Here is a 15,882-nt window from a genome sequence, read left to right on the forward strand (position 1 = left end):
GGAGTGGCAGTGTCTTCTGGTTTGATCCAGGTTTCAGTTAGAGCCATGAGACTGAGATGTGAATGAGTGGAAATAGATGAAATAAAGTCTGCTTTGTTTACAGCAGACTGGCAATTCCAGAGACCAATTGGAATGGACATTAATGTAGCAGAGGAAATGGGTACACTACGCAGATTAGTAGGATTATGGCGTCTAGAATGTACAGAGCATGATTTACGGGTGTGTGTGATAATAGTAGAGATTTGGAAGCACATTGTGAATACGGGTCAGAAAAAGTTGCAATAGTCCCCCCCCCCCCTCCAATTGTGGCGTATATCTGAGTGAAACGGCTTCTTCAACAAAATAAAAATGTAGGCCGGGACTTTTTGTCCATCTGGAATTGATTGGATGGTTGTGGTTTGCTATCACTGATCTCATATGAGTGTTATTCAAGAAACATGAAAACAGACAATGTGAGTGACAGGTTGTCCCGCCCTCATGCCAATGAATACGTCATGCGAGAAGAGAAGATGACGTTGCAGGAGAGAAGGAAGGTTCTTTTGATTAAAGATTAGGCCTATGAGGGCACATTAATAAAAAAAAAGGATCATTAATTTATGCTATAATACATTCTATAAGTTTTTTTTATTTCAACGTGGCTTAAGTTTTCAGATTCATATTGGACCATTCTACTGACATAACTGACATAAAAAAGTTATAACCTTAGTAAGACTTGTCTAAGCAGTTTATGCAACTGGCTGCTGCTCTTTAAACTGCTTTGCTTAACTTATTAAAGGGATATTTAACCCAAAAATGAAAATTCTGTCATTCTTTACTCACTCTCAAGTTGTTCCAAACCTGTATGAGTTTCTTTGTTCTGCTGGACACAAAGAAGATATTTGAAGAATGTTTGTAACAAAGCAGATAGAGCAACCATTGACTACCATAGTATTTTTTCCACAACTATGGTAGTCAATGGTTGCTCTGTCTGCTTTGTTACAAACATTCTTCTAAATATCTTCTTTTGTGTTCAGCAGAACAAAGAAACTCATACAGGTTTGGAACAACTTGAGGGTGAGTAAAGGATGACCAAATTTAAATTTTTGGGTTGATCTATCTCTTTAATAACTTTGGGGAGTGTGGAAATGTGAAAAAAAAACAAACAAACAAAAAACTTTTAATAGTCATGCACTGCTGTGAAACATCTTAGTTTCTGATCCTCAATCAGCTGAACAGAGAAACATGTGGGCCAAAAATTATGAAAGGTTTTATGAAACCTGTTGATACCAATCCAAACAAATGTCTGAAAATTACATAGCCAAACAAAAGGTTGCAGTACATGACTTTTTTGTCCTTTTTATTGCATTTTTATTTAATATTTTATTTTATCCAAGCATCAGAATTTGTAAATTGTCATTAGGCACACGTTGCACATTTATTGTTCATTAAAATGCTATACATTTCAAAGGTTATGTTGACACTAGAGTGTTTTCAATGATTAGGGGACTTGAAATGTGAAACCTAAAGCCCAGCTAGGAACCTTTCTGAGGCGGAACCTTTTACGATGTATCACAAACAAGAGTCTGTTGACGAGGTCGCACAGTTAGGAAGTGTGCTAATACAGATAACAACGAACAATGAAAATCTAGCCAAAATTTGTCTTATTTCTGCTTTCAATGAATTTCTTTTTTTCATAGTGGAGAGTTAAAATAGAAGAGCGTCTCAAAATGTTTGCAGGGTTACCTGAGCTGGGAATATCCAATGGAGAAGATCTGAAAGAAACTCTCACTAACTGTACAGAACCTCTGAAAGCCATCGATCAGTTTCAGGTCAGGTTATGTCTCTCTAAAATATTCACAGTCTTCAAATGTATTGCATCAGACATAAAGCACTTCTCTCGCATGCAGCAGTCATCTTCATTGATTATAATGGGAGTTCAGTGTGACTTGTAATATGACAGCCTATGACAAGCCGCTTTAACAGTTATCCAGTTGAGCAGACTAACTAATATATATTAAGTTAATAGTAATACTTTTAATTAGTAGTAAGTAATGCAATATGGAATAATTACCACTAACGTTACCTAGTGAATACCCTTGTGAAAAAGAAGGGCGCTTAATTGAATTAAATGCGCACTTGTAGTGTACTTCAAATCTTAAAAGTACATTAAAAAAGATTGAAAAAAGATATTAATGAAATATAATGCCACTTTGTTAAATGAATAATGTAAAATTAAACATTTTACTTTAAAGTACATTTTAAATCATTGTTTTAAAGTGAAAGTTTTGTTATGTTTTAAAGAAGTACTAAAGCACATGTAAAGTACTTGATTACAATTTGAACTGTAGTATGTTATTTGATATGACATTTTACGTTAATATATTTTACATTTACTAACTTCATCATTACAAATGTACAATTACAAATATTACATGGCAAGTAGTTTCAAAATAGTTTCAAACGAGTAGTACATAGTTTCAATAAAAATTACATTAAAGTAAAAATGAGTTCACCATAAATGCTTGTCAGTGCATTTGGCTGTACACTTTAACAATATTTCAAAGACAATAAGGTTAAGTATGAACTTACAATCACATTAAAATGTTCCTACTTAAATGGGTAAAAAAAAATCACTCTTACGTTCAACAAATAGCATTTTCATTGCAATTAAGTGTCCGAAAACATCTTCAGTTTGCACTTAAGTATATTATTTTAAGTATAGCCTGTTTTTTTTTTCATAATAATGACTTTTTTTATTTTAAGTATGTTAAAGTGTGCATTGGTAAAAATTTGAATTTGAGACGGGTAACAATGAAATACTTATTTGTCGCTGTTGCGATAGTGACTAGCAGCAAAAGAATAAGTACTAGTATCTACGTAATATATCAGAATTTAATAGATACTTGTCACTACTGAAAACAAGTAGTAGTATTTCATTAATAGTTAATAGTGACTTTGAAAATAGTGACTGACACTACTCACTATTTGGTTTCTTACTAGTAATAAGACATAAGTACATAAGTAAACATAAGTAAACACTTATTTATCTATAAAAAAAGATATTAGTTAATTTTATTATAACTGTATTGTCATTTACAGGCGGAAAATGGCATATTGTTGCCAACCCTACAGTCTGCATTGCCTTTCCTGGATCTTCACGGGACTCCGCGGCTGGAGTTTCATCAGTCAGTGTTTGATGAGCTTCGAGATAAGCTTATGGAGCGCGTTGCCACCATTGCAGAGGGCAAGGAGGAGGACAGGTGAATGGAAAGTTTGATTTCAAACCATTCCTTTGCGTGGCGGATCATAAGTCATACTAATGCATCCCCTAAATTCACACAGATACGTAAAGCTGGAAGAACTTCTTGAGAAAAGCTTCCCATTGGTGAAGATGCCATCCATACAGCCCGTTGTCATGCAAGTGCTGAAACATCTGCCAAAGGTATAAATGTGTTTTGTGCATTACTCTCTGGTACTCAAGTGACAGATACATTTCAAGATATCTTAGTATATAGACTTTTGCAGATAATTTCAGCCTTAGGTGAGCAATCTGTTTTTTGTGAAGTTTATAATTTTATAACAATATTCAATTTGAAACAAATTTCTGTTTGGATGCTCATGCAGGTGCCTGAGAAGAAGCTGAAGCAAGTGATGGCTGATAAAGAGCTGTACAAAGTCTGTTCAGTGGAGGTGAAACGGCAGATTTGGCAGGACAATCAGGCTCTTTTCGGGGATGAGGTGTCTCCTCTTTTGAAACAGTATATTGTGGAGAAGGAGGCAGCTCTTTTTAGCAGCGACCTCTCCATCCTTCACAACTTTTTCAGTCCTTCACCCAAAACACGGCGACAGGGTGAGGTATGTGCAAGGTGTTTTTTTCTCTCTTAAGCCATTTCAAATTTTAGAAGGAATTTTGACCATTTGGATAATGAATCTTTTTTAATTTGAAAATTGTGTTAATATTAATGTGATGTTTCTTTTTCTGAAATTCTAAAGCATTTTTAAACCATTAAAAAAATTCTTCTTATTAAAAATACTTATTTTGACTTCACTACTATACTATAATACTCAAACATTTAAGACATTTTAAGGTTCATTTTGAATGTTGATATAAGTTATATAAAATAGTGTTACTGTTCATGTAATGTTGTAACAATGTGATCATAAACTTTCTTTAACATTAATCTTGTGTTCTGATAATTCTAGCATGCGTGGTAATTTAGTGTTCATTTGATGGTAATGTTTTGTCAATGTTGTTGTAAGATGCTTCAATATTATTTTTATTTATTTATTCTTTATTTTTCTTAAAATCGTTGAATAATTTTAATCTACATATTTCTAATACTTTTTTTTGGTGATTACGTTTGCAGTGGAACAACAAACAACACTGTCCTCTTGTTACATATTCATGTCAACAATGAAACAGTGATTTTTCGTTAGGTGGTGCTGAAGCTGACTCAGATGATTGGGAAGAACGTGAAGCTCTACGATATGGTACTACAGTTCCTACGGACGCTGTTCCTGCGCACACGGAACGTGCACTACTGCACCCTACGTGCTGAGCTGCTCATGTCCCTTCATGACCTCGACATCAGTGAGATCTGTTCAGTCGACCCCTGTCACAAGGTGTGGAACCAGTTTCCCATCTGTACTAGACAACACACCTTTTTAACTGCAACATCATGATTATTGAGCACCATTTGTAGGGTCCTTCCGTTTCCAAGGTTGTACAAAATGACCTAAATAAATCTTTCAAAAACAGTTTCAGCAAATTAACACTTTCTGGAAGTCAGACCTTGAAGCAATTACATCTTTCGATTGTATTACAAATTGTGATCATGTACCATAGTGTTGACCCCTTTCAAATGGTCTGCACCCAAAAACACGCTATATTTATGTTTTCTCTTATCCTTTTGTAGTTTTCTTGGTGTTTGGATGCCTGCATCAGGGAAAAGTTTGTGGATGCTAAACGGGCTCGTGAGTTACAAGGCTTCCTGGATGGTGTGAAGAAAGGGCAGGAACAAGTGTTAGGGTATAAGATTCAGATATCCATTCAGACACAGTGTACAATTAAACCCATAAACCCATAGAAATGTAACACTCTCTGTCTCTGTTTCTCACAGTGACCTGTCGATGATCCTCTGTGACCCATTTGCCTGTAACACACTAGTGTTGAGCACCGTGAGGAACATTCAGGAGCTATTGAGCCAGGACGCCCTGCCCAGAGTAAGACCTCCAACTCCATAGTTGATTTTAGGTCGATAGGAGATGTCTTTTGTGTCTTCTGATTTAGGACCACATTTGCTAAGCATGACAAATTGGTTTGAGACCGCAATCCCATAAAAGCGCCTATCGCAACAATTGCAGCCATGTCAAGTGCAAAAAAGCAGTAATTGGACTTCCTCAAACCTTTGTAAATCATACCACATGATTTATTTAAACACTCTCCTTCCATAAATGTTGCATCTAAAAGGGAAACTCCTATAAATGCAAATGCAAAAAGTTCAGCTGCAAAAATAACTGCCCACATGTGTTAGCGTGTTATAGCCAGTGGTTAAAGTGGTTAATTTGGCGGGTGGGGGAACCCTCAAGTTTTGTGTAGGTGCAACAGAGAAAAATGACTCACCGTGGGACAACATATTGAGAAAAGTGGTATAGCAATACCACCATTTTTTGGGATAAGTATCACAATACTTATTTACTTGATATTTTAATGTTTTATATTTTGGTCCATCTGCATCACTATGTTAAAACTGCTGAGCACCACAATATGGAACACAACCTTGTTTTTCACAATGTAAATTCAAACATAAAAATGGGAAGTCCAAAACGGATTAAAATTTAACACACCAAAATGGCTGAAGACATAACTATAACAGAAATAATTCACAACCTAGATAGACCTATTGCAGAGTTAATGTCAAAATGCAGAATCATAAGTTTTGCTTTATCAGAAACGACAACAACAAAACAACAATGTATGATGGTCCAAATATTGTGGCTATTCTCACATCCAGTCAAAATAGCTCACATATTGACTGGTACTGTGACATGATTTGTCCTTTTAACTCTACACACCCGGATTAAGCACAAGTAAGTTCCTACAACAAACCTAAGGGCCCCATAGTAGCTGATCTTGGTGCCACAATGTTTTCTACCACATAAATAATTTGTATTTAAAAAAAAAAAAATCGTCAAAGCACAGAGATACAATGAGCATATACTGTCAAATATTAAATTGTAATATTAAAGGTGAACTATGTTGCATTACCTCATACTCCTGACTGGAAAAGAGGAAGTGGCGCCAGCGACCGTGTCATAATAAAAGTCCCGCCGGCGACTATGCCATAATAACAGTCCCGCTCTTCAATCGCTCCGGCGGCCTTGCTCAGCTCCACAACACTCGGCCCTGCTCTGCTTCATACTACAGTAATGTTAATAATCGCATCCATGAACATGATTTCTGCCCGAGTCCTATCCTGACTGTTTTCCACCGAGATTCTGCGCTCAAACGTGGTGTCATCAAACTACGCCTTTGTTTTGAATAGGCGACCTCTAGTGGACGGAAAAGTTACATAGTGTAGCTTTAAGTAGGCCTATATATAAATATTACAGGCTGCAACACATTAACAGCATAAATGCTTTAACTCCAGATATGAGGTCAAAGCAAACAGGTCTCCAGAAACAGCAACAACTTTTGAGAATACAACTGCCTTAAGGAGTTTTAAAACCAGAGGTCCAAAATTGGAGGGGTTCGGGGGGCATGGTCCCCCAATAAATGTTTTATTTCTCTTATCTACATATGTGCATTTTAAGATGGTTGAAGGCTAAAAAAAAAATTAATACATATTTTTTAAAACCATGTTATTGGGCAGTAGATTATCTGTAATCCATGCTCTCTCCTCATTTATTCATTCTCTCATTTATAAAAATCTCTCCTCATTTCCATCACTCTTTTACTATTTCTCTTGCCCTGTCTCTTCCCCTCCTAAAGCTGAGCTCTGACTGATAGTCTTTTCATTTTCGTCTGTGTCAGTGAAGAACGTAAACATAGGGTCAACTGACATTTAGCCTATATTTTATTAAGCATTTTCATTGACAGGTTAATTCACTGAAGGCTACGAACGCTGGGTAAATACGTTTAATGAATTCATTCACAATATGTACACACACATTCATTATTTTATGCCTAATCTGATTAAATTATTTTACAAAAAGCTTATATACACCTCTGAAAAATACAGAGGTCTGGACCACGGCGACCTCATAGCTGACTGCGACCATGATTACAGTCGTGTAGGCAGCCTATAGTTTACCTCAACACTTCCGTTCACATGGTCGGAGCTATTCAGTCTGGTTCAGCTAGATTTGCCACAGAGCCTTTACTGTACACATGCTGTTGTGCTTGTATCAAATTCAAATAGATAAAGCGACTGCCTGGCGCTCGTTATCACTTCAAGAGAGCGGCGAAATGGCCAATAGAGTTTGTCAGTGCTGTGCATGAGACGGTCCAGCTGCTCTCTGCGACTGCTGGATCCATTTATTTATTAATTTATCTGAGGCGCCGGCCCACTTTAACCCCATATAGCTATAGTGTTGTTTTTGTTAAAGGTAGCGTAGGCAATGTTTTTCATAAACACTTTTTGGTACACTGGTTGACATTTCTTCACATCCAGATAGCAATCAATAATAGAAGTGGTCTAAATATATAAAAAATTGACATGTCTTCTGTGGAAGTCTCAGGACCAAAAACATTTTCATCCAATCATTGCATTCAGTCCAAATAGTATCTAAAACTATTAAAAATAGTTTTGGGTATTTGGAATAAAGTAAAATATACTAACTTGAATGGAATTTAGAAATGTTGCCTTGGCAGCTAACTAAAATAAGTTAAAGTAAAGTTATTAAAACTTAAATAAAAATAAATGAATTAATAGAGATAATTAAAAAAAAAGCATATAACGAACAGTCTGTTTTTAATGAACAGGACAGCCCTGAACTTCTTCTCCTGCTGCGGATGCTTTCTCTTGGCCAGGGTGCCTGGGACATGATTGACAGCCAGGTTTTCAAAGAGCCCCGAATGGTAAGATCAATTCTCTGTGTTCTTCAATAAACCCTAGTCTAATGTTTGTGGATTTGTTCAATTTGTACAAATGGGTTTGTATGATTACACAAGGCTGGTCTTGTTCACCATCAGGATTTGGAGGTGGTAACACGCTTTCTGCCTGCCATGATGTCAATAGTGGTGGACGACTACACATTCACGGTGGAACAGAAACTACCAAGTGAGGAGAAGACCTCTCTCACGTACCCCACCACCCTGCCTGAAACCTTCTCCAGGTATCTGCACCATCTCATGCCACTCCTCAACCCAGCATATTCAGCAAGTGCTTAATTCTTTCTAAAATGGATTTTTTTTTTATCCAGGTATATACTGGAGAACAGGGTGGCATGTGAGATTGGTCTTTATTATGCGCTTCATATCGCTAAGCTGAGGAATAAAAATGCTTTACAGCGGCTTCTGCCTGGACTGGGTAAGACTCCTATCAGATAGATTGGTTTAATCGATGCGCAAGGCAAAGCTGCACAGAGACCGATCACTGTGTGTGTGTGTGTGTGTGTGGTGTGTGTTTTTGCAGTGGATACCTATAACGACATGGCGTTTGGAGACATCTTCCTCCATCTTCTCACTGGTCATCTGACTCTGCTCTCTGATGAATTTGGATCAGAGGAGTTCTGTACTGCCGTCTTTGACAACTTCCTCCTCACATCTTTCTCTAGGTCTGTATTATCTTTTTTAATCGCATTGAATACTGCAAATTCTTCAGGGTTTGAAAGAAAAATATTAATTTCTAGAAAAGAAAATCAAGGGTAATACTGTGGCTCAGTTCTCTACAATTCTAGTATATTTGAGTTTATGGCTCTCATTTGCAGTAAGGAGAACGTTCACAGACACAGTCTTCGCTTGCTGAACCATCTCCATCAGAAGGTGCTGGCGTCCTACTTGGAAACCTTAATGAAGACACTTGAACCACCAAAACAGGTAAAACACATTTTAATGGAAACAGTGAATGTGAGTTTGCTAAAACAATGTCTAAATAGCTAATGGGCTGTTGGTTAACATTTCCCAATAGTCTGCTGCTCTACATGGATTTAGTCACATCAGGGTTACTGAATCCATGACTAAATTCTATGACATTTAGTAGAGTGACTAAATCCTGCAGTGATTTCATTATGATTAAAAATGACAAAAACAGTCATTTTCTTTCTTTGGAACAACATGCACTAATCAATCACTCAAAAGACCAGGGACATGCATTAAGAAAGTAAATGAGGCTAAGTTTGTTTTAATGTTGACTTCAAAGGTCACTAGGTGGTACACTTCTGTTTACAGTACGATTTTTGTAATGTTTATATACTATTATAGTGTCTTGTTAATTAGTTTTTATATTTTCTGTTTTCATTTAGTTTTAATTTTAGTTCATTTTGGTAATTTTTTCTATTTGTGTTTGTCATTTTTATTCGTTTTTTGTTTATTTAAATATTTCTATTTAGCTATAGTGTGTATGTGTATATATATATGTGTGTGTGTGTGTGTGTGTGTGTGTGTGTGTGTGTGTGTGTGTGTGTGTGTGTGTGTGTGTGTGTGTGTGTGTGTGTGTGTGTGTGTGTGTGTGTGTGTGTGTGTGTGTGTGTGTGTGTGTGTGTGTGTGTGTGTGTGTGTGTGTGTGTGTGTGTGTGTGTGTGTGTGTGTGTGTGTGTGTGTGTGTGTGTGTGTGTGTGTGTGTGTGTGTGTGTGTGTGTGTGTGTGTGTGTGTATATATGTATATGTATATATATATATATATGCCAAGATAACAATTCCAAGTTTTTTTAAATGTAAGTTTTTCATCTAATATTTATATTTCATTTTATTTCAGCTTTAATTCAATTACCGAAAATTATTTGTAATAATTGTTTTAGTCATAGTTAACAATAACAACACTGGTTCGCGAACTATAAAAGCTCGCTCTGTTCCTCTGTGTACTGATTCTCTTGTGCAGAAACCTTAGAGTAACCGAATCTTAATTCATGTTATTACAGAGCAGCGATTCAGTGAAAGAACTGTACACCCTGTTGAAGGAGAAGCTCGAGGCTTCTAAGAAAAGCCCCCCTGAACCAGAGGAAGCCCCCTCTCTGGATCTCGGCCTTCACCCTGTTACTGTGCCTCCCACCCCTTCCACTCCCACGCCCCCTGTCTGACCGAGACTGGACGCTCCAGCCACTAGAAGGCAGCAACAGTAGAAATGGAGGTAGATGACGCATCTAATAGCAAAAAGACTGACCTAAACATGTGTAAAATGGAACTGTGATGGCTATATGACTAGATTTTTTGTTTTTCTTGTTTTTCCTTTTTATAAAGGTCATTTTAAAGCATTTTTCAATTTGCAATTTTGTGGGTTAAGATATTTCAATTTCTATGCTTCTTTTAAGAAAATGTAGTCTTGTCTTAATGTACAGCACCTCATGTTTGAATATCATTTGCTTTTGGAGTCAGTGTGACACGCCCGTGTGTAAATAAAATAATTGGTTAGACAAATTTTCAATTTGAGACTTTGATATTTGATTCTCTCTCTCTCTTTCTGCAAACCAACTGCTGTCTCGCACTCACAACAAAATAAATGCATAATCAAGTGAATAAAAAACCTCAATGACTTATACAAGCTTTGTCATGCAATACACTTGTTTGTTTACGTAGAGCTCACAGTTTGAATGTTCTTGTTTGCTTTTTTTGTTAGGTAAATTTTCCAGTGTCAATTTTATCATAGCTATTACAGTAATATTACAGTTAAAGTTTGTACTGTCAGATGTACCACTGTAATTTCAGACTGTCATGGTTGAGCTTTTTGAGGGGTTCTGTTTCATTCATGCCACTGTCAATTGGTATAAATTGTGTATCACATCAAAAAGTATCATGATTGTATGCAATCAGATTTTTTTCCAGTCATCATCATGTGGAAATGAGTGTGGTTTTACCACATTGGAAAGAACATAACCGCAGCACTATTTAAAATATTGCCCTAACCACTAAAATGTTTACTTTCCAAAATACTGGGTTAAAAAGGAATTGAGAACATGTATAAAAGGAAGGCATGCCAACAATTGAAACCAAGAAGACACCTAGCTCCCACAGACATGACAAACTCTTCCTCTTTTTATTTGAGTTAAAAAGCAATGGCTCTTCAATAGAATAGACCATCTTTAACAGAAGCTCTTAAACATGGTTTTTTGTTATAGATAAAAAAAAAATACAACTCCAGATTTAAAAGTTAAGAGAAAAGAAAGAGACTTTCAATGTGGTTTCAGACTTTTGAAAGTAAATTTTAAGCAGTTGCTGTGTTACAAAGTGTAGTTTGCAAGTCTGAGATGGGCTGGAGCACTTCCCTGTTCAGTTGCACGTCCCTGTTCTGTCAGTTCAGACAACATCATACTTGCCTCACAGCACCAATGCTGCCTCATTTTATTATCCATCAAATGTTACAGCTGCTCAAGACATGTCACATGGACTCTGTCTGACGGTGTTCCGCTGAATGTCTTCATATGCTGTTATCTGTAATGCGCTGTGAGCACAGAAAACCAGGGATAGAAGGGTTTTAACGCAAAAGATGTACATTTATTAAAAAGACGTAATAGTAAAAGAAACATACAATAAAGATAAACCTTGCTCCTGAACTCCAAACTGAATGTCAGAATGGGAAAGAAAGGTGATTTAAGCAATTTTGAGCGTGGCATGGTTGTTGGTGCCAGACGGGCTGGTCTGAGTATTTCACAATCTGCTCAGTTACTGGGATTTTCACGCACAACCATTTCTAGGGTTTACAAAGAATGGTGTGAAAAGGGAAAAACATCCAGTATGCGGCAGTCCTGTGGGCGAAAATGCCTTGTTGATGCTAGAGGTCAGAGGAAAATGGGCCGACTGATTCAAGCTGATAGAAGAGCAACTTTGACTGAAATAACCACTCGGTTAATGCACCATGTCACAAAGCTCGAATAATTTCAAATTGGTTTCTTGAACATGACAATGAGTTCACTGTACTAAAATGGCCCCCACAGTCACCAGATCTCAACCCAATAGAGCATCTTTGGGATGTGGTGGAACGGGAGCTTCGTGCCCTGGATGTGCATCCCACAAATCGCCATCAACTGCAAGATGCTATCCTATCAATATGGGCCAACATTTCTAAAGAATGCTTTCAGCACCTTGTTGAATCAATGCCACGTAGAATTAAGGCAGTTCTGAAGGCGAAAAGGGGTCAAACACAGTATTAGTATGGTGTTCCTAATAATCCTTTAGGTGAGTGTATATACACAGAGAGTAACAAGCTTAACAAGGAAACGAGGAACACCTGGGGGAGACAATCAAGGGGAAATCAAGAAGAAAACTACAAGGAACTACAAACATGGCACACGAGACAGAAAATAACATAAAAGTCCAAACATGTCACAGGGAACATATAACAATAGCGCTGCTACTGTGAAAATAAAGGGTAAATGCACTGGCAAATGGTGACATTTTTCACACTATGTTCAATGTGATGATAATCATATTTTAACAACAGTCATATAAAAGCGGGGCACAACCTAACGCTTTTGACTTTGTTAGTTTGTGTAAATCCACTTAGGGTTCAGAGTATTTACACGTCTAGTACAAATATGTGTTTTTGTTTACAGTGTATACTTTTTTCTCGATTTAACCCGAAAGAATGGAAGTGAAATGTGACAACATGCCCCATAGGTGGGGTACAGTGTAACATGTGAGGGGCACACTGTAACATGATGACCATATGACAGCGTAAAATGTTATCTGATACAATCAGAAAATATCCAAGACAAACTAAAATATTTTAAAATAAAATAAAATTTCTCCAAATAAAATAATAGCTTTTTTAATAATTAAAAATAAACACATTTTGGAGTTTGACAGCAAACACAGCTACACAGCATAGTTCAAAACGTAAAAATAATTAATAATTTCTGAACATTGATTGTCTTTATTCACCTTTTTCTCATGGTTTCTCAATAGAATTCATAAAAGTATAGAATAGCATAGTCCTAATAGGGGCACACTGTAACACAGTGTTACATGCCCCACCTGCACAACTGGGATTTAAACCCGGCTCGTGTCTTCTGCTGGTTAGATCAGCTTTAAAAAACGGTCTCAACCGTTAAATAACAGATATTGTTATTCATTTTAAATAAACACAAAAAACAGAGATGAAAAAATTAACTTAAGTTGGAAATGTACTTGTGCTATGGCTACATAAATGTTCAGTGATATCTTCCAAAGATTTTTAAATTTTTGGTGCAATTTTTTCTCTATATAGTGTTGATATGGCAACTAGTAAATGCACTAAGTTTCGTTATGCTGGCATGTCTGGAAAGTTTTAAACCATGTGTGTTACAACTAACCCCATGTTAGGTTGTGCCCCGGTCACCCCTACTGGATTATGTACTAAAAACCGATTAATGGCCATGATTTTGAAATTAATGTTAACAAGATCACATGAGTCTGATAAATAATATATATGCTAATGTCTTATGTTAAAGGGTTAGTTCACCCAAAAATTAAAATTAGCCCATGATTTACTCTCCCTCAAGCTTCGGCGGTCAGCGGTATGCGAGTCAACGTGCGCTAAAAGAGTAATTTTTAATATTTTTCTTACACAAACGTACCACTTCGCTTCAGAAGGCCTTTATTAATCCCCCGGAGCCGTGTGCAGAAGTTATATGATGGATCGGTGCACCTTTATGGACTTCAAAAACAGAGCAACATTCACTGCCATTATAAAGTTTGGAAGAGCCAGGACATTTTTTTATATAACTCTGATTGTGTTCGCTTGAAAGAAGAATGTCATACACACCTAGGATGTCTTGAGGGTGAGTAACTCATGGGCTAATTTTCATTTTTGGGTGAACTAACCCTTTAAGGACTAAAAACCCCAGAGGCCATTTTTATACTTTATTTAATATAAAATAAAATACGGTTGGCAACTAACTGTTTAGAATGGAACCAGTTGTGTATGGGATTATTGCTTTATTTTGTGGGCTTTCAAGCCATCACCTGGACATTCATGACCTTTCACTTCAGGGATTTGTGGGTGGCGTGCAAATCACATCCTTTGCAGTCAAGATAAATATGCTGAATGTCAAATAAAAAAAAAGGGCAAAGAAATTATAGATGCTATCTTAATCAGACAAAGTGTGCTTTTGATTATCTATTAGTTACGCAACTTTTACCTCATTAATTAGCTCATTAGTTCCCTTTGTTTGCTCCAGTATTAATACCCTGTGTTCTCCTTCATTCTCTGTCCATTCGTATTAGTACTATGTTGTGTTTGGTGTTATCTCCCCTATCTCCTGAGCTTTTGTCATTAAAGATGATTTATGTTATTCATCTTTGTTGTGCGATTCATACCAAAAAAACAACAACTGACACTTACACAGTCTCAGATAATCTAATTATATATTACATGTCTTGTCTGTTACTGCAGCAAATACAAAGTGACAAGATGCAACCCCACTGCATGCTCTTAACAAGTTATGCGTTTGTGGTTGAAAAGTCAAGTTTGCATACACCTACCTTGCAAGTGATGACACATAAATTTAAGAAACACTTTGGTCACTGTGATCAAAAGGAAATGTAGCTACTTTAAATTATTACAGGAAGTCTTCGCTTGGCATATGTAATGTCATGCAGAAGTCTAAACCATTATTGTAGCCATCAAGATATCCAGGCTTCTCTCTGATGGATTCAAAGGTAACAAAATTGTGTGTTCTTGAATCTTTGCAAATGTACACATTTTGGTATGGGTTATATATGTAATATATTACATATATAGCCCATACCAAAATATGAATTGTTACAAAAAAATCTATAGGGTTAGTGAATAAATTATAAAAACAGATATTAATTTCGTTCGGCAATCTATTGAGGAGCCATTTATAAATATATTCAAAGCATCTGTTAACCTTAGATAACCTTGAAATTTCGATGAATTAAATATTATGATGAAGACTATGGATCTGTATCTTCTATATCTATCTTTTATAGTGCTATTTGGGTGCTAGTTGCTATTTTACTATTTTATATGCGTAGAAATTAAAACAAATAACTTTAAGTTGCCATTTATGCAAACAAACTATGTAAATGTATGCTTTTTGACAATTTAGTGGAATAACTGAATTTAAATTAATTATATGCAGACCTCAATTGTAAATCGAAAGAATGTTATAATAGCAATAGATTGTGTATTTAAATAGAATAATAGATAATTCCACTCAAATGGTTAAAGGTTATGATGAACAATGACTGCATTAACTGTAATGATTAAATTATACAATGACAAAAAGTTTTTTCCCCACTTTAACATATTTGCTGATACAAATCATCCCTTTATAGACATAGAAATGGCCATAGAATAAATCTCAAAAATGTTGATATTCAGATGAATAGCATCTGTGGTCATCTACAGTATGTTCTGCTAATTCAAACATTGTTTCTGTTATATCTCTTTGTTGTTATTTTATTATATTATAACCTTTATTTTACCAGGAAAAGAAGCACATTGAGATTAGGAATCTCTTTTACAAAAGCAACATTGTGATTGTAACCATAATGATTTATAATAATGATATTAATATTGCCATTTGGTACCACTTTATTTCCTTGTTACATATTTTACATACTTATAACATAGTAATGACAGCAAATTATGCATAATGACACGCAACTAACCCTAAACCAAACCCTAATCCTACCATAACCCTATGAGTATATTTAGTTATTACTCAGTAGCCTACTTAAATGTATAATTACACTGTTACAATGACACCTTAAAATAAATTTCCGTCATCTGTTTCTTACAG

General features: G+C 36.0%; 1 protein-coding gene across 2 annotated transcripts; it reads left to right on the forward strand.

Moving 5' to 3' along the window:
• The first annotated feature begins 1,405 nt into the window (after positions 1–1,405).
• nelfb (negative elongation factor complex member B) lies at positions 1,406–10,920 on the forward strand. 2 transcript variants are annotated; one of them, XM_079816014.1, is made up of 13 exons: positions 1,406–1,808; positions 3,079–3,239; positions 3,322–3,421; positions 3,604–3,834; positions 4,417–4,602; positions 4,896–5,008; positions 5,100–5,202; positions 7,964–8,059; positions 8,153–8,316; positions 8,404–8,510; positions 8,616–8,757; positions 8,911–9,019; positions 10,060–10,920. In XM_079816014.1, the coding sequence occupies exons 1-13, from the start codon at positions 1,707–1,709 to the stop codon at positions 10,216–10,218; spliced, it is 1,773 nt and encodes a 590-aa protein (XP_079672140.1). In that variant the 5' UTR covers positions 1,406–1,706; the 3' UTR covers positions 10,219–10,920. The 2 variants fall into 2 exon arrangements, with proteins under 2 accessions (XP_079672140.1, XP_079672141.1); XM_079816015.1 differs by having other exon boundaries at positions 8,174–8,316.
• The last annotated feature ends 4,962 nt before the right edge of the window (positions 10,921–15,882 follow it).

This window comes from Gobio gobio, assembly GCF_949357685.1.
Source record: "Gobio gobio genome assembly, chromosome: 4".
Classification (NCBI taxonomy): domain Eukaryota; kingdom Metazoa; phylum Chordata; class Actinopteri; order Cypriniformes; family Gobionidae; genus Gobio; species Gobio gobio.

Coding starts and splice junctions, on each gene's coding strand:
- nelfb (XM_079816014.1), top strand. CDS start 1,707: ATGTTTGCAGGGTTACCTGAGCTGGGAATATCCAATGGAGAAGATCTG. Junction 1,809..3,078: donor AAGCCATCGATCAGTTTCAG/GTCAGGTTATGT, acceptor TGTCATTTACAG/GCGGAAAATGGCATATTGTT. Junction 5,203..7,963: donor GCCAGGACGCCCTGCCCAGA/GTAAGACCTCCA, acceptor TTTAATGAACAG/GACAGCCCTGAACTTCTTCT.